The sequence below is a fragment of the Martes martes genome, assembly GCF_963455335.1.
Source record: "Martes martes genome assembly, chromosome: X".
Lineage (NCBI taxonomy): Eukaryota > Metazoa > Chordata > Mammalia > Carnivora > Mustelidae > Martes > Martes martes.
In genome coordinates this window covers 46895376-46914681 of record NC_137897.1, presented here as the reverse complement: position 1 = coordinate 46914681, position 19306 = coordinate 46895376, and the positions used below count along the sequence as shown (strand labels likewise).

Genomic DNA, 19306 nt, shown 5'->3' with positions numbered 1-19306 from the left:
TTTGGCTAGTTGCCTGATCAAAAGCAAAAAGCTAGACTAAATGACCTCTAACAAGCCCATCAACTCCAAGGGACTCTGAAATTGTGTCTGGTTATCAGCCCTCTTTTTCTCTACTCCTGCAGGGTTCTCTGTAAAAGGAGGTTCCCAGAAGCAGTTGTTTTCATATTCCCTGGCACATTTTCCCTCTTCCTATGCCTACGAGATCTAATTCCTCCATATGCTCTGAGCCTCCACTAATTGAAGGTAGAGCCACGGAGGACCAGCAATAGTTTGAAATTCCTTGGCCTATCCAGGGAACCTTATTAAAACCAAACTCAAAAACACTGAACTATTATTTAAAGACTCAGCATCTAAGAAAGAATTTCATATGTTTTTGTCTAGAAGTGGGGGATGGGAAACAAAATGGCAATTTTGAGCCAGGATCGATCGGAGAACAGTTACTCTCTGCTCCTTTGTTAGCATGATTGATTGTTCTTCTAATCTCAACCAAGCCTATATGTATAACCTTGACACCCTGCTACTTGGTGAAGTCCTTCTTTATCTAATTTGGTAAGAAGAAAAATTCCTTATGGTTCCTTTTTCAGACTCCGGGTTCACTGTGGAATGTACTAGCTCTAGAGGAAGCTTTTTTCCATCTAATCCTGATGGGTACATTTGAGAGGGCAGGCCTAAAGTGTCTTATGTTTGTCATATCTAGTCTTCAAGACTTCTAGAATGTCAATCACCAGGGCTTTGAGGGGACTACTCTCCCCATCAACCATTCTGTCCAGGGACACACACACACACACACACACACACACACACACACACACACACATGTTGTAATGATGGTGAAAGTCTGAGAAGCCTATTCTTGACCAAGACCACAAAGCTAAAATTTTAATCTGTCCTCCAGATTTTCTCTGTGGTATTCTTTTCACTGCTGCTTACATACTCTTTTAAACCTTCTGCTTCCCACACCCCAGTTGCTTTCCTTTGTGATACTGCAGGGACTTGTTTTTGCAGTAAAAGGTCCATATCTAAGCAGGCAGTAAGAATTCCTTGGGGGAAATATCCAAACCCTAGTATGGCTAAAGGTTGATGAGTACTGGAGGACCACCCTGAAAAGGCAATAAGACATATCTACTCCATGGCTTGCTAGCTATTGACATAAGTAGCCAAACCTTACTGGTTCCCTGGTAGAGGTTCTTTGTATGTTCTACTTGTCTAAGCAGTTGCACGAGCAAAGAAAGGTCCCACCAGCTTGCTGAGGGCTGCTGTGGACAAGCCTTGCAAATCAAGAAAATGATTTCTTGCCTTCCCCCAGAAGTTTGAACAAACAGGGTGGCTGTCAAAGCATCCACATGATAATTTCAGCTTTATTTGTCAAACTAAAAAGAAGAGTCATAGGGGAAATCTTCAGGGTTTAATCTACTTTGAAGAGGAATTGGGAAAGATCATTGAGGGTTGGCAGCATACAGGCAATTGGTACCTACTCAGTAAATCAGAATATCTGAATAGAGAGTAGGAGGCCTTGTTTTATATCCAGACCTGACCCTGCTTCAACTTATTCCATAAATATTCAGGATTTTATTTTCAACTCTAGTTATCAACCCTGCTCCCTGTCCTCCCCCCCATGAGAACTAGAGTTCATGAAGTACCCTCTGCTCTGTCCCACCGCCCAGGGCTCCTAAAAAATAAATGGATGAGTAAAAGTATCATCCATACATCAAAGTAATAATCCATACCTTAGAGCGGCTTGAGAAAGCAACAGGGAGAAGAATCTGTTCTCATAGACTATAGTTTTAGGGAAATTTACATTTCTGATTTCTCTGATGCTGATGGTTGGTTGAGCTGTCACATTGCTGCCCTTCACACTCATTAGATCCACTTGAAAGTAAGTGAAAAGGAACATATCCCTGGCACCTTCCTTTTGATCTCCCCCCACCACCAAAGATTTTTACCATGAGCCCAAATTTGTAGCTCATGTTTGAGAATTTGACTGTATATGATTGTGGTGACACCACTCCCCTAACAGCCTGCTTGTGTAATACCCAAAGACCAGTTCCCGTTTACCATTGGATAATTCAATCCAAAACGTTGGAGGAAACACAGACACCCAACATCATAGAAACAGAAAAACATCTATTTAAAAAGCTAAGGTAGTTTGATGAGGCATACTTCTGGGACCAGGAGATCAAGTGTAAAGCTGGCTGGGTTTGTTATTTCCCTGCTATCCTGTGAATAGGCAGCATTGAAAATGAACTATATGAAAAGTAGGGTATTTCCCTTGTCCTTCTTTCCCTAGATCTGTTCAGGCTGCAGCCTCACATCAGAAAAATCAGCCTATAACTAGAATGAGGTGTTGGACATTGGGATATTGAGATGAATGAGTGGCCTTGGTTTTCCACTGGGGCAAATATGTTCCAGGCAGAGGGAACAGTGTATGCAAATTCCTGGAGGAATGGAAGAAAACAGCATGTACATAGGGGAGGTGGCAATGGGAAGGGATTGTACTTTTGGGGGCAAGGCACAGTAAATATATGGTGCAAGTAGGGTGGAAGAGGCAAAGGATGAGAAATCTGAACTCTGAGAGGGCCATTTCCCTTGTATGATCTGATTTTTGCTCTCAAGCAGCCATGTGAAGTGAAACAAGCAGGAACTATTGTATTATCCATTATTCAATTGAGAAAATAGATTGAGAGTGTTTAAGCTACTCCCCAAGGGTACAGAGTGAGTTGGTGACAACACAGGGCCGAGAACCCAAGTCTGTGGAGATTCTCACCTCATAAATCTTTCAAGGTAGCTAGTTGTTCCACTAAGGATTATCATTATACTGTTCTTTGGTGGCTTTGGAGGGAGTCTGGCCTGGATTCTGGATTCTGGATTCTTTGGGCAATATACTTCCAATTTCTCTAATCTTAGTTTTGGGGGTAATAACAGTACATTCCTCATTGGGTTCTTGTGACTATTAATGGGAATATGTGACATAGGATATAGAATGCACAATGATAATCAAGAGAATTTACAGTATGAAGTGTACTTTCCTAAGCACTTTACATGTTTTAACTTACATAATCTACACAACAGCCAAATGAGATTGGTACTGTTATTACCCTCATTTTAAAGATGACATTCAGTGTAGGGAATGCATTTTGAAGATGAGGAAATGTAGTACAGCTCACTGTCATCCTCCCTAGGCACAATTTGACCCTTTCCAGGGTTCAGATTGTCTGCAATTGGCAGGACTTGGCTATAGCCAGCACCAGTGCGGGGTTGTCAGTGGTCTGCTGATCTCTTCCTTTAGCACAGCTGGCCAGCCCAGAAACAAGATGGCCCTCCCTCTCCCTCTCCCTTGAAGAACTGAATTAGCTAAAATTAGCTAGATTCACAGTCTTTGCAGAATCAAGCTCCACTTGAAGTTCACTCAGTAATATACCTTACATGCCTTTTATACTCTTTTGATTACCTTTTTTGTAGAAATAAAAATTGACCTTAGAATTAAAAAAAAAAAAATGAAGATGAGGAAACTGGCACACAGAGAGGTGACATCAATCAGCTTGGTGAGCATAAGGGTGTTTCCTTTCTTCCTTTCCTCTCCTCTCCTCTCTTTCTTTCTCTCTTCCTTCATTTCCCCTTCCCTTTACTTACTCTTCCCTTCCTTACCCTTTCCCCTTCCCTTCCCTTCCGTTCCCTTTCCCCTTCCCTTCCCGTCCCTTTCCCTTCACCTTCACCTTCCCTTCCCTTCACCTTCCCTTCACCTTCCTTTCCCTCCTCTTTCCCTTCCCCTTCCCCCTTTTCTTCCATTTCCCTTTTCTCCTTTCCTTTCCTTTCCTTTCCTTTCCTAAGTTATGTGTTGCAAGTACTTAAAATAGGAGTATTCCTGGCTGGTACAGTGGGTGTAACTTTGAAAGTCATCCTGAAAAAAAAAAGTCATCTTGACCAACTTTGTCTGGGCTTAGCCTGTTTTTATGGCTTTCTTTCATTTTAAATATATCCAAAATGGACTGTAGCACATCTTCCTGGCCTGTCTCAGGGTGGGACGTGGCAGACAGGTACCACTCTCAGTTTCCCATACATATAACAGGAAAGCCCTGCACAAATCCCTCACCCTGAGAGCTTCTTCTCCCAGAACTTCTGTGTTAGTATGTGGGCCCTTTGAGGATGAATGTTTGCTCAAGTTCCAAGGAACCCCTGAAATGGAATCTGGAGTCACAATCTCTGTGAGCTTTATTTTTGAGGTTATATTATTATAAAATATTTCCACTGAGCTGCCCTTTTCCTTCTCATCACTTAGACTGAAACAAGTAGTATGCTAAAGAATACCATTTCCAGCTACCCTTCTCTTTGGCACACTGCCCTGTCTAGGCTGTCCTAATTATTTACAGGGGTAATGCAGGGATCTCCATCTCTAACCTTGACTTGAAAATTTTAGGTGCAAGGATGAGTGCTTAACTTTGGAGTATCAGGGCTAGGACCTCAGAGATCATCCTCATGTACCACATTTAACATCTGGAAAAACCGAGACCGAGAGACAGGAAGGGACTGACTGGTCTAGAGACAGCATAATGTAGTGGCAAGAATGAGTATACTTTCTGGAGCCACAGAATTGGAGTTGGGTCATTGATATCTAGCTAATGAGCTGGGTGATCTAAGCTGATCACCTGACATTTCTTGGACTATAAAATGAGAGTAAGACCACTTCCCAGGCTTCTTGTACACCTTAGAAGAAATAGAGTGAAAGTATGTAGTAAATGTCTGATGCATATAGGTGTTAATATATTTTTTAGAGAGGGGGAGGGAGGTCAAAGGGAGCAGGAGAGAGAATCTCAAGCAGGATCTATACCCAGCATGGATCTCAACATGGGGCTCAGTCTCACAGCCCTGAAATCATGACCTGAACCTAAATCAAGAGTCAGAGCCTCAACTGACTGAGCCACCTGGGTACCCCATAGATGCTAGTATTAATTCTCCTGCATCCTGGACCACTGATTTTTATCCCTATCTTTATATAGGTCTTGGAACACACCCTGTGCCCAGGGCTTTGGTGTAGTTTGTCTCATGTTCCATGAGTTCTGTGCACAACCTGCATTAGTTTCCTCCACTGACTGTAAGCTTCTTGAGAACAGGTACCAAATCTGCCTTGGCATCTGACATATATCCCATGTACCTCTGACCTAGCAGAGTTACTGTGAAAAAGGGGCCTTAAAATCTCTCTAAAATTGAAGAACTGAATTAGCTAGAAGTCAGATGTGTTGGTACTTTTTTTTTTTTCCTGTCTGACTATACAGCAAGAAGGGGAAATGGTTTCAGGCTATGAACAATATGGTTGTGAAGTTTTCTATTTCCTATTCCTGTTTAATCAATGTATTTTAATAAATTGACAGAAGAAAAAAATTTTAAGAGACTGAATGTATTCTCTCTTTCTCTTTCTATCATTGTCTCCTTCTTGCCCTCCCTTGTCCTCTTTTTTACTCATTTGGAAAGCAGAGAGACTTTTATTATTTCCTTAGGCTTACTTTTCAGGTATAAGAAAGAGACTAAAAGAATAGATCTGGGATGAAGGACTGATGCAGAAAGAGAAATTAATAGAGAAAAAGACAAGGAAAATGAGAGAGAGAGAGAGAGAGAGAAACCTCATGGAACCAGAATGAACCTTGGTGCCTATTGGGCTAGAGAGCAACTGGCATAGAAGGAATATAGCAGTCCTGAGTGTTAGGGCTCATTTCGCCCAAGGGTGAACAAGAGTATGGGTCTTTGCCACTCATGGAACCTTTTATGGATTCCCAGGACTTCTCTCTATCCCTCTTTCTCTGTACTCCTCTTGCCCCAGTCTATGCCCAGTTTTCAGTGCTTCCAGGCAGGTGACAGGTCCATCCCTTCTGCCTGGCTGCCTCTCACTATCACATGTTCTTCCCAGGGTGAGGACATCCTAGACAGGAGCTCGGAACTGATCTACACTGGGGAAATGGCCTGGATCTACCAGCCCTATGGCCGGAACCAGCAGCGGGTCTTCTTCCTGTTTGACCACCAGATGGTTCTCTGCAAGAAGGTAACCCCAAACCCTTCTTTCTTGAGGGAGATGGGAGACGGGCACCTCAGGAGCATCAGACCCTCCTTCTCCATTATCCCCAGCTCCCAACGAAATGGTCATTATAGTAGGTGGGAAAAGATGCCAGTGGCTTCTAATTTTGTGACTCCTTCTTTAACTTCTGCTATTTTTCCCTCTTTGTCAATTTTCTTTAAGAAAATCTAGAATGAGACTCTTTGTTCTCTTTCTTCTTGTCTTCTGTGATTGCTGTCTCTGCTCCACTGCATCTTATTGCCCTGTTACTTTAATTATGCATGTGTTTTGTTATTTTCTTCCAGAGATGATTATATTGGAAATTATTTTGCTGCTTTGGGGAATTTTTCCTTTTCTTCTCCTTTTTTTCCCCCCACAGAGGAGGGATGGAGATCCCCTTTCCTTTCTCCTCAGTCACCCACTAATATTCTACACCTCTGAAGTTGTCCCAAACAGCTTTTTCTCTGTATCCATTGTTTTTAATTATACCCTCCTGGACATACTCTGTTGTTCTCTGTTTCATAACTACTAGTTATTTATGTTAGTTCCATTGTATTTTAGGAGGATCAGGCACTAAATAGAGTATAACAATGCTGGAGGGAGGACTTCTTCTGTTCAAGGAACTTTCTGCATTGGGCCATTTCTTCTTGTACTGAAGGGCCAGACTTGGAGGATGAACGATTTGGGACTCAGAAATGTAACAATAGCAGCAGAGGTTAGGGATAGAGCAGAAAAGAGATGCAGATTTGAAACCAGAACATCTGGGCCCTAGGCTCTACTGCTTCTAACCTTGGGCCAGTTTTGTTTTGTTTTTTTTTTAACTTTATGTTCATATTTTCCTCAGTGCCAAATCAGGCTGATGATAGAGTTCATATCAGGATGTGTTGAGGAGGACCACCTAAGGTAGTGGGAAGCAGTGAAGTATAGTGTTAAGAGCATAGGTTCTAGGGCCAGCCAGAAAGGTACCAACTTTTCCCATGAGCTGTGTCTTCTCTGTGCCTCACATTTGCAGAATGGAAATCATAATGGTATCTACAGAGAAGAGAAGTTGTGAGGGTTAAATGAAACAATAAAGTTGCAGTGCCTGGCACATAGTATTTAGTAAATGTTAGCTATTGATATTTTTAAATTACTGTATATTTGGTGTTACTATTCATTCATTCAGCAAATCTCTTTTGAGAGACAGTATATGCTATAGTTGAACAAGCACAGATTTTTGAGCCAGCTAGTCTGGACTCAAAGCCCAACTCTACCATTTAGTAGCTTTTGTTCCTGAGTAAGCTTCTTAACTGTTCTATCTATAGTACCTCATAAAATGGGGTTATAACAGTACCTAACTTGTAGGATTATTGTGAAGATTATCTGTTAATAAGTGCAAAGCATTTAGCTGCTGAGGGGTGAATGCATGAAGAAAATGTGATGCACGCATACACACACACACACACACACACACACACACAACCACACACACACATTGTGGAATATTATTTAGCCTTTAAAATAGAGGAGTGCCTGTCATTTGTGACAACACAGATGAACCTGGAGGACATTATGCTAAGTAAAATAAGACAGAGAAAGGCAAATACCATATGATCTCACTTTATGTGGAATCTAAAGTAGTTGAAGTCATAAAGGCAGAGTGGTGGTTGCCAGGGACTGGTGGGGATTTGGGAAATTGAGAGATACTGGTCAAAAGGCAAAAACTTTTCATTATGCAAGATGAATAGATTTTGGTGAGCTAGTGTACAATACAGTGCCTATAGCTAACAATACTATATTGTGTACTTGAAATTTGCTGAGAAAGTACATCTTAAGTGTTCTCATCACAAAAAAGTAACCATGTGAGATATATATGTTAATTAGCTTGATTGTGGTGATCATTTCACAATGTACACATATAACAAAACATCACATTGTATACCTTAAATATATATAATCTTTGTCAATTATACCTCAATAAAACTAGGGAAATGAAAAGCATTTGGAATAGTATCTAGCATATGATATATGGTAAGTGTTAACTGTTACCATTGTTGTTGCTGTTATTATTCTGTTATTAATAATGTACTCTAGATGCTGGAATGAAATAATGAGAAAAATAATTCCAGTCCCATCCCTATGTGCCTTCCTCAGGCTCTGGAGAGAAAACCCAGGGTGGTCAAGGCTAGGGGTGGGCAGTAACTAGGGCCCCTCTCTAAAAAGACCTTACTGACAAGCAAGTGAGACAGACTGCAGTCCTAAGAGTTGCATTCCCCTGATTGCAGCATCCGTCATGTATACAAAATGTTTGCAGTGTCTTACTAAACCCCATGAATACCCAGTGAAGTCAAATTCAATTATCTCCCAACTGTTTGAATTATATAATGTCAGGAATTGGAGTAGGCTCCTTGCTGGATCCATGGCTAGGCTTGGTGCTTGTCTGCAAACTGCCAGGGACCTTCTGGAGAAGCACTGGCGCCCTTGATATCCTCCAGCTTGGATGAGTGTAAGGATAAAAAGAGGAAGGCTGGCACACTATTAGGCAGGGAACTTGTGATGACCTAAATAGCATCTGTGGTGAATACCTATTCACCATGTGCCTATGAAAGCACTCAAACCACCATTAACATGTGGCATTTGGGCAGCCTGGTCCCAATGAGACCTTAGACAACCAGGGCTCTAGAGGGCTTTTTCCCCCTTGCCATGTCCAGAAGCTGAGCAAAGAAACTTCTGAGGCTTTGTCAGCTGTTTTTCCCTGGGAAGCGCCTGAGTGAGGCAAGAGCAAGGAGGGTATACTACTTCAGCACAACTTAATGAGCAGACTACAAGCTGTGAAATGGAACTAATGTAACTCAGGAGTGTGGTGGCCGAATTTAAGTTGTATAAGAGTCTTCATTATCAGTGCTAGCATTCAGAAAAGGGAAACTGCAACAACTTGAGCTAGAGATGCCTTCGGGGAAGACTTGAGGAGGAAGAATGTGTAAAATTGACCTGAAGCCTGGAATTGGATTAGAATAAGAGGTATTGTTGGGGCAGGGAGGACACGTTAGTGTGAGCCTAAGTATAAATCTGCGACTACCCCCACCCTGAAAGGGTATATGGAATTTCCAAGGACATAGAGGTAGCTATGTAAAGTTTAAAATATTCAGTTACTTTTGCTTTGATTTATTTTTGTCACAATATTTAAATTATTTTGAAAGTTTAAATGGATTAGGAAGAAAAAAGTGAGATTTTTAGGTCTATCAAAGGAGTTTCGAAGGCTTACCAAAAAAATTAGTCTGGGTGCGCCTGGATGGCTCAGTTGTAAAGCATCTGCCTTCAGCTCAGGTCATGATCCCAGAGTCCTGGGATCAAGCCCTGCATCAGACTCCCTGCTTGGTGGGGAGCCTACTTCTCCCTCTCCTACTACCCCTGCTTGTGTTCTCTCTATCTCTGTGTCAAATAAATAAATAAATAAATAAATCTTTAAAACAAACAAAAAACAAAATCATTCTGGGACCAAGAAAGCTCGGCACCATATTTATTAGACATATTTATTAGACAAGGCTGGCCTCATGACCTGGAAATTGCATGTTTAGATTTGAGCTTTACAAACATTTTTAGAAAAAATTGAGGCGCAGAGAGATAAAATGGCTTTCCCAAAGCCGTAGCTAGTAGGTTAAGCAGCTAGGAGTCTGTATAACTCACACTCTTTCCATGTGTGTTGCATGCTGCTTTGTGGCCTCGGCTACAATTTTCTCATGGGATTTTTTGAACAGTAGGTCATTCTTAATAATTCCTATCACATCCCTAAACTTGGCTTTATGACTAATCTTGTGCATGAAAACTCACATTCAACATTTTGGGGAGCTATAAAGAGTAGGCAAAGGGAGAACCTTAATGACACATTTGTCTAGTCCTATTCCCCTACCACAGAAGCAGAACTCTCTCACGTTTCTTGTTATCATTAAATAGCTAAAGAAACAATAGGAGTTTCAGTTGATGTTTTTAATTTAGCTCCAAGATCATGTACATCCTTTCCTGTTTCAGGAAACTAGTAAAGATTTTAAAGTCTGACAAGGATTATGACACACCAACTCAGAGTTAAAGGAAGCTGTAGGTGATGCTGGCAGGCTGGGTCCAGAGACCCAAAGGGGATCCTGTAGGACCAGCCAAGAGTATTCTTGGCTTCATAAAGGATGGAAATAAACCATGAGCCAGCAGGAGGTGAAAGCAGAGATTCCTGAAGATAGAGAGAGAACAGATACAGTCAGAGTTTCTGAGAGACTAAGAAAGGAAAGGTGGGAGTCTCATTTGTTCAGGGTCTGGGTGGTTTTATTGCAGATGGTGCTCTGATATAGTTGTCCTCTCAGGCATCTAGGTACCAATTAGAACAAGGACAAGGGCCCAGATATTATTCTTTGGAGCCAGGGGACCTTGGTATTGAGAGGTCTAGCCATGGTTGTCTAGAATACACACATGGTAGCTTTGTCCAGTCTCTCTCACCTGGTCCTTCTTTAGATGTTACCTATTCTAGAGAAATTATTAACTCCTGTCCTTTATAAGGAGGACATATGCTGTTTACATTACAAAGCATATGTAAAGTGGGATAGGGATAGATGTCCTAACAAGAATAGAAGCAGAAAAAGGAGTGAAAAACAGATTTTTATGGAGTCCTTCAGTTTCCCTGTCTCATTGGCTGAAGTTAGGAATAGTGGGTGGTTAAGGCTACCTATTCTAGTCAGGTGGGTACCTACCTATTAGCTGTACAGTCTAGACCTAGCTTCCCAGGTCCATGTGTATTTGTATTAAGTGTTTTAAAGCAGGTTTCAGGCCTTTATGAGATCAAACTAGATTACATCAATCCATTCTTCTTAGCCTGTCCTGCTTTTGTAGTTAGATTGGACTGACAGGGCCCACTTTTTATGCACATGTCTCATAAAGTGTTCCTGAGGACTGTGGAAGTCAGCACATGGGACCAACCCCATCCTTTTGGCCAGGATTGAGCTTGTCTATTTTGAGTATGGTAAAAGGAACCCAGGCTCTGAATCAATCTTGGAGCAACATTGGCCCACTCTGTATAGCTGACTTTTTCCTCTCCTTTGAACTTGATGCCAGAGACACCCAACAAATCAGAACTCATCTGTACTCAGCACAGCCTATTTATATGCACAATTATTATGGGATGAAAAAGAACAATGTAGACATTGTTTCTTGCAAATCAATTCAACAACACCTGTATTTCATAGCCTCGGACTTTGAGATTGACACAGTTATGTTGGGAATTCTTAAAGACAGCCCTTCCCAGACATAGCAAAACACCCAGTTTACCATGCAGTGTGAAGAGTTAGGATTACAAAGGCAAATTCTTTGCAGGTAGCCTGCAGCTGAAAAGTGAGGCATGTAAGACAATTCAGCAGAATAGGAATAGTTTAACAAAACTGTATAATGTTAACAAAAATTCATGAGCATTTCTGATTCTGTCAAATTGTCTAAAAGGCCAAATATATACAAAGAGGAGGGAAAGTTGGTCAGAATGAGTTGGCTACTAGGAGACATCTCTCAGGACAAAGGATTTTCTTGGCCAGACTTAGTCACACCACATGTCCCAAGAATAGATGTGTGTCATGGGCATGCTATGAAGGTGCACACATGAGTTGTGTTTTTCCAGTGTCAGCTTTATTCAATCATAAAGCAAAGTTAATCACAACTATAAAGCAGGTTTAGGATTCCAAAGTCAATGACATTTCACCATGTGATAAAACTTGGCTTCTTACACAACACAGGGTAGGACATAAGACAAAGCACACAACAAATAACAGAAGGGGTGTAGGAAGTTAATGAACCAAACATGAAGTCTGTCTGTGGGTGTGCAGTTGAGATAAGGCCTCAGTCTGCTCTTGGTCAGCTCTCAGCACTTACTGCTTATTATGTTCAAGCAGTGAAGGATATCGGTTCTGGTCAGAGATCAATCGGGTAGAGCCTTTGGTGGCAGTTGCCTTTCTTAAGTGGTCAGACATAGAGACTTCATGTCTGAAGAGTCTCATAGTTTGCTGCAAAAATCCTCCCACTTTTAAAGGGATTTAATTGGTTCTGGGTCCCTGCAGACCTCCTGTGGTTCCACTCATTATCAGTTCTATGGTGCCAGCTGATGCTGGTCCCAGCAATAAATGTAGCTGCAGTACATTTAACTACCTGCATCATTACATGACACAGATCCCTGCTTGACATGAGAGACTCCATTTTGCTCTCTACAGTGTGCCCTCAGGGGGAGTTGAGAGCAGTCCTAAGAGAAGGAGGGGCTGAAAGACCACTCAGAGATACTTATCAGACCTTACATTCCACAGATCCACAGGTCATTTTGTCCATCCCTCTTTTTTTAATTAATAAAATATTTGACATTCAGGGGCACCTGGGAGGCTCTGTGGGTTAATAAGCCTCTGCCTTCGGCTCAGGTCATGATCTCAGGGTCCTGGGATCAAGCCCCACATGGGGCTCTCTGCTCAGCAGGGAGCCTGCTTTCCCCTCTCTCTCTGCCTGCCTCTCTGCCTATTTGTGGTCTTTCTCTCAAATAAATAAATGAAACCTTTAAAAAAAATTTTGACATTCAAAAAGATACATAGGTTATATAATGGGTACCTATGTACTTACTATCCAACCTAAGAAATAATTCATTACAAATACATTCTTTCTCCTCTCCCTCTCTGCTCTTTACCTTTCTTTTCCTTCCTTCCATCTTCTTTCTCTCTGTACTCTCTTGAATTTGCATGTGTCATTGTCATATTTTTGTATAATTTCTGGAAATATGTATGCATTCCTATATATTATGTGGCATTCCTTTGTAGGTTTTTAAACCTCAGATAAGTGGAATAGATAGAGATGAGATAAGACTGCATAGGAAAGAAACCACGGGATTGATGAGCATGGGATTTAAGGTTGCTGTGACATCGTAGCTTTTACTTATTTTTTAATTTTTTTATATTTTATTTAAATTCAACTAATTAACATATAGTGTATTATTAGTTTCAGAGGTAGAGTTCAGTGATTCATAAGTGGCATATAACACCCAGTGCTAATTACATCATATACCCTTCTTAATGCCCATCACCCAGTTACCCCATCCCCCCATCCACCTCCCCTCAGCAACCTTCAGATTGTGTCCTATAATTAAGAGTCCCTTATGGTCTGCCTTCCTCCCTGATTTCGTCTTATTTTATTTTTCCCTCCCTTCCCCTTAATCCTGTTTTGTTTCTTAAATTCCACATATGAGTGAAATCATATGATAATTTTCTTTCTCTGATTGACTTATTTTACTTAGCATAATACCCTCTAGTTCTATCCACATAGATATAAATGGTAAGATTTCATTGTTTTTGATGGCTGAGGAATATTCCATTGTGTGTGTGTGTGTGTGCATGTATGTGTGTGCATATCATCTTTATCCATGCGTCTGTTGGTGAACATCTCAGCTCTTTCGGTAGCTTGGCTATTATGGACATAGCTGCTGTAAACATTGGGGTGCAGGTACCCCTTTGGATCACTACATTTATGTCCTTTGGATAAATACCTAGTAGCATAATTGCTAGGTCATAGGGTAGCTCTGTATTTAACTATTTGAGGAACCTCCATACTGCTTTCCAGAGTGGTTGTAACAGCTTGCATTCCCACCAGCAGTGTAAGAGGGTTTCCCTTTCTCTGAATCCTCATCCTGAATTGTTCATTTAAGCCATCCTGACTGGTGTGATGTGGTATCTCATTGTGGTTTTGATCTTTATTTCCCTGATGCCAAGTGATGTTGAGCATTTTTTTTTCATGTGTCAGTTGGTCATTTGTATATCTTCTTTGGAAAAAAGTCTGTTCAGCATCTTAGCTTTTATTTTTTTCCCTTTTTTTAAATTTATTTTTTTTAATTTCTTTTCAGTGTTCCAGAACTCATTGTTTATGCACCATACCCAGTGCTCCATGCAATACGTGCTCTCCACAAAACCCACAACTAGGCTCACCCAACCGCCTACCCCTCTCCCCTCCAAAACCCTCAGATTGTTTTTAAGAGTCTACAGTCTCTCATGGGTCGTCTCCCCCTCCAATTTCCCCCAACTCGCTTCTCCTCTCCATCTCCCCATGTCCTCCATGTTATTCCTTATGCTCCACAAATAAGCGAAACCATATGATAATTGACTCTCTCTGCTTGACTTATTTCACTTAGCATAATCTCTTCCAGTCCTGTCCATGTTGATACAAAAGTTGGGTATTCCTGCTTTGTGATGGAGGCATAATACTCCATAGTGTATATGAACTACATCTTCCTCATCCATTGGTCCGTTGAAAGGCATCTTAGTTCTTTCTACAGTTTGGCGACTGTGGCCATTGCTGATATGAACATTGGGGTACAAATGGCCCTTCTTTTAACTACATCTGTATCTTTGGGGTAAATACCCAGTAGTGCAATTGCAGGGTCATAGGGAAGCTCTATTTTTCATTACTTAAGGAATTTCCACACTGTTCTGCAAAGTGGCTGCACCAACTTGCATTCCCACCAATAGTGTAAGAGGATCCCCCTTTCTCCACATCCTCTCCAACACACATTGCGTACTGTCTTGTTAATTCTGGCCATCCTAATTGGTGTCAGGTGGTATCTCAATATGGTTTTGATTTGAATCTCCCTGATGGCTAGTGATGGTGAACATTTCTTCATGTGTCTGTTAGCCATTTGTATGTCTTCATTGGAGAAGTGTCTGCTCATGTCTTCTTCCCATTTCTTGACATGATTATTTATTTTGTGTGTGTTGAGTTTGAGGAGTTCTTTATAGATCCTGGATATTAGCCTTTTGTCTGTTTTGTCATTTGTGAATATCTTCTCCCATTCCGTGGGTTGCCTCTTTGTTTTGTTGACTGTTTCCTTTGCTGTGCAGAAGCTTTTGATCTTGGTGAAGCCCCAAAAATTCATTTTCACTTTTGTTTCCTTTGCCATTGGAGACATATCTTGAAAGAAGTTGCAGCACCATAGGTTTTTTTTTTCATTTTTTTCAAAGATTTTATTTATTTATTTGACAGACAGAAATCACAAGTAGGAAGAGAGGCAGTCAGAGAGAGAGGAGGAAGCAGGCTCCCTGCTGAGCAGAGAGCCCGATGTGGGGCTCGATCCCAGGACCCTGAGATCATGACCTGAGCTGAAGGCACAGGCTTTAACCCACTGAGCCACCCAGGCACCCCGCACCATAGCTTTTAAATTGAGTAGCAGGTTCACCAAAATTTAATGTATTATTAAAAGTAAGTAAGAAAAAAAAAATGAGGAATAAGAGCACCCGGTGTGAACTAATGATGAGTACCTCATAGACTGAGAGTATTGATCCAATTCTGGATACCAGAGAGTAAAAACAACAATAATAAAAGATAGGCTATATATTGTTTGTATCCATCTACACTTTTATGTGTTTCATGCAGTAAGATTTGTGAGATTCATTCAAGTCAATATATGAAGCTATTTACTCACTCTTACCTCCACTTCCCCTGCCAGACTAGGCCTTCTCCAAAATCCCCTAGAGTGCTAAGTGTTCAACCATTTCCATTTCCATGTAATCCTTCCTGGCCAGCAGCCTGTGGCCACCTTGGTACTCTTACCACTCATCCCAAGTCTGATATACAGGTCTCCTTAGCCTGCTTGAATTCCCAAGTTCACCTAAGACAAATGTCTTATTTCATAGTTCTGGAGGGCTTGCAAATATTTTAGAAAAGAAAAAGCCCATGCTAGCAATGCTTGTGTAGTTTACTATATCCTGCTCCCTATATGCGTGTCTTATAAACACATACAAGGATTGATGCTGTGGTCTGAGACAGAGTCCTTGGTTGTAGGACAAAGGCTTTCTCTAAGAGCATCTAGTTAACCAACATATCAGTGTCATACTGCTAAACTAACCTGCCTAAATTTGACCGATTCAACCCCTTATGGTACTCCAAAACAATGGCAGCCTTAGCGTCCTGCTGTGCCCATGAGCCAACTCTCATGGTACCTACTGTCCACATACCTCCAGTAAAAAGCCTTTTCTTCCTTCTCACCTAGGACCTGATCCGAAGAGATATCCTGTACTACAAAGGCCGCATTGACATGGATAAATATGAAGTAGTTGACATTGAAGATGGCAGAGATGATGACTTTAATGTCAGCATGAAAAATGCCTTCAAGCTTCACAACAAGGAGACTGAGGAGATACATCTATTCTTTGCCAAAAAGCTGGAGGAGAAAATACGCTGGCTCAGGGCTTTCAGAGAAGAGAGGAAAATGGTACAGGAAGATGAAAAAATTGGTAAGTGACCTGAGAAGAGAAAGAAGAATATAGCTATGAAGAGCATAGAGGATTTGAATTAGTTTTCATTTTTCTAGAAGCAGAGGGAAAATTTCTGTTGCAAACTGACCTAATCTATTTTGGTGGTCTCCTATTATTAGGTCCTTTTTGCCACATATCAGTTTCTACTAGTCAGAGTTAAGTGAGAGTTATAATTTGCCTCCCTCACAGTCTCATGCCTAAATAAGACTATTACACTGGAAGCAAACCTCAGTCTCAATTCTCCCAAACATACAAACATTTATTAGCAAATAAACACAAAAGAAGTCATGCAACCTGTTCTATAATCTCAGTGAAGTCCCATTTTTGTTCTTAGATGCATGGCAGCATCTTCTGTGAAGAGGTTAGTCAAGGAAGAGTTGGTGATATTATAGCAATAGGCTTCAACTAACTTTTAGAGTCTGGTGACAAAATCCTCTGATGGAGGACAAGACATAATACCTGTTTTAAATTTTGAGATTAAGGCTTCCTTCTGAAAGGTAAAAGATATAGGTCTCACTAGATTTTTATACCCAGGTCTTATGAGGGCTAAGTAGACTGTAAGACATCTGTGGCTAGTACACATCTTGAAAAACATTCATTTTACCAATGAAAATTCATTTTTAACATGTGTTAGGCTAATTAGGCCTCCTGTATTAAAGTGACTGAACTGCTGGAAGTAGTAGTCTCTGGAACAAAGACTTCTGAGTGTTTAATGTGTTAACAAATCACCTCTTGAGTGTGTATGCCTGATTAAGGCACTTCAGATGTTAACTAAATGCCCCTAGAGCACAGATTAAAATTAATGTGCATGTATATATCACACTCTCTGTATAAAAGCATTTTAAAATAAATTGTAGAAAATGTAGCTGGGTCTAAAACCATGATCACTTGCATGATTCTGTTACACTAAAACATATTTTTTTTGCTTTAAATAGGTTGTTCCCCTTTTCCAGAGGGTACATAACTAGTAGAAGGATTTTTCATGCTGCTTTCCAACTGTGGGATTTAGGTGCCATTGACTATAGCTTTGTGGTTTACAAAGTACTATGTGGTCTCTTGCTCATGGTCCTGCCATTCTAGCATAAAAATACCAAATAGCCAAGCTTTGTAATTCCTTGAGAAGACACAGTTTCTGTTTTTGCCCCACTCTTAATGAGAGTAGGATTTTTAAAAAAATTTTATCGTGCATGTTAGTCACCATACAATACATCATTAGTTTTTGATGTAGTGTTCCAAGACTCATTGTTTACATATGACACCCAGTGCTCCATGCAACATGTGCCCTCAATACCCACCACCAGACTCACCCATCCCCCACTCCCTCCCCTCTAAAACTCTCAGTTTGTTTTTCAGAGTCCACAGTCTCTCATGGTTCATTTCCCCCTCCGATTTCTCCCCCTTCACTTTTCCTTTCCTTCTCTTAATGTCCTCCATGTTATTCCTTATGTTCCACAAGTAATGGAAACCATATGATAATTGACTTTCTCTGCTTGACTTATTTCACTCAGCATAATCTCCTGCAGTCCCATCCATGTTGATGCAAAAGTTGGATAGGATTTTATATTAAAACACTTAAATGCTCAAACTGGTAGAAACTGCTTCTAGAAAAATGGGCCTACCGATTGAGTCCTGATGCAAATGGATTCTTCTCTCCCTCAGTGTTGGGGATTTAAATGGTTCAGAGATAAAGAAGGATGATCAGAAAGACACTACTTAATCTAATCCTAGTTCTCTCCTCAAGTTTTGGGTAGAGTGTACATTAATAATTCATTTTGAGGGGTGCCTGGGTGGCTCAGTGGGTTAAAGCCTCTGCCTTTGGCTCAGGTCATGATCCCAGGGTCCTGGGATTGAGCCTTGCATGGGGCTGTCTGCTCAGCAGAGAGCCTGCATCCTCCTCTCTCTCCCTCTGCCTGCCTCTCTGCCTACTTTTGATCTCTGTCTGTCAAATAAATAAAATCTTTAAAAAATAATTCATTTTGAGTCCCATTGAAGCCAAATAGCTTTTAACATATGAGTGTTGCAATGGGACGTGATGTAAGGTCATACAGAAATACTATTGGACTGTTTCTTTCAGTGGCAGGCAGCAGCAGCCTCTGATACCATCTAGGTTGTTAGACCTATTAAAGGAATTGTCTTAGTGTGCTTTATGTAGACCCTAGGTCAACTCGAAGATCCCCACCATTCATTGTGATATATCCCACACAATGCCCTAATAACCTGTAACTTTAAGAATCTGCTTCTAATAAAAAAGCCTCCAGAAAGTACATTTTTTAAAATATTTTTTTCAAGTTTTAATTTAAATTCCAGTTAGTTAACATAAAGTGCAATGTTAATTTCAGATGTACAATTTAGTGATTCCGCACCTACACACAGCACCATAGGATCATTATAAAAACTGTACTCCTTAATTCCAATCACCTATTTAACCCATCCACCAGACCACCACCCCTCTGGTAACAATTGCTTTGATCTTTATATTTAAAATCTGTTTCTGGATTCCTTCTCTCTTTTGTCCCCCCATGCTCATTTTTTTTCTTAAATTCAACATATGAATTAAATCATATGGTATTTGTCTTTCTCTGATGTATTTAGCTCAGCATAATACACTCAAGCTCCATCCACGATGTAGTACATACAGACACACACAAACACTGGAATATTGCTCAACCATAAAAAATAACAAAAACTTGCCATTTGCAATGACGTGGATGGAGCTACAGAAATTACTTTCTGACAAACCGATATTATCTTTCTAAAACATTCTTTTTTTTCTAATTACAATGATATCACTTTTGTTGTAGGCAATTTTGGGGAAAAACACAGAAAAATAGAAAATTAAAAATCACATTAAAACATTATACCCAGAAAGAGATAACTTTTGTAAATATTTGATATATTTCTTTCCTGTTCTATTGTGTATAAATAAAATACTAGGTCTAAGATGGCGGAATCTTTCTTTTTCTTTTTTTTTAATTTTTTA

At 40.5% G+C, this 19306-nt stretch overlaps 1 protein-coding gene across 1 annotated transcript in view; it reads left to right on the top strand.

The window, feature by feature from the left end:
- ARHGEF9 (Cdc42 guanine nucleotide exchange factor 9) overlaps positions 1 to 19306 on the top strand; it is a 170232-nt gene that overhangs the window by 111270 nt on the left and 39656 nt on the right. Inside the window, exons 7-8 of the mRNA XM_080795432.1 lie at positions 5900 to 6031; positions 16062 to 16305. Of these exons, the coding sequence (XP_080651558.1) occupies positions 5900 to 6031; positions 16062 to 16305 (376 nt within the window). The remainder of the gene's footprint in view (positions 1 to 5899; positions 6032 to 16061; positions 16306 to 19306) is intronic.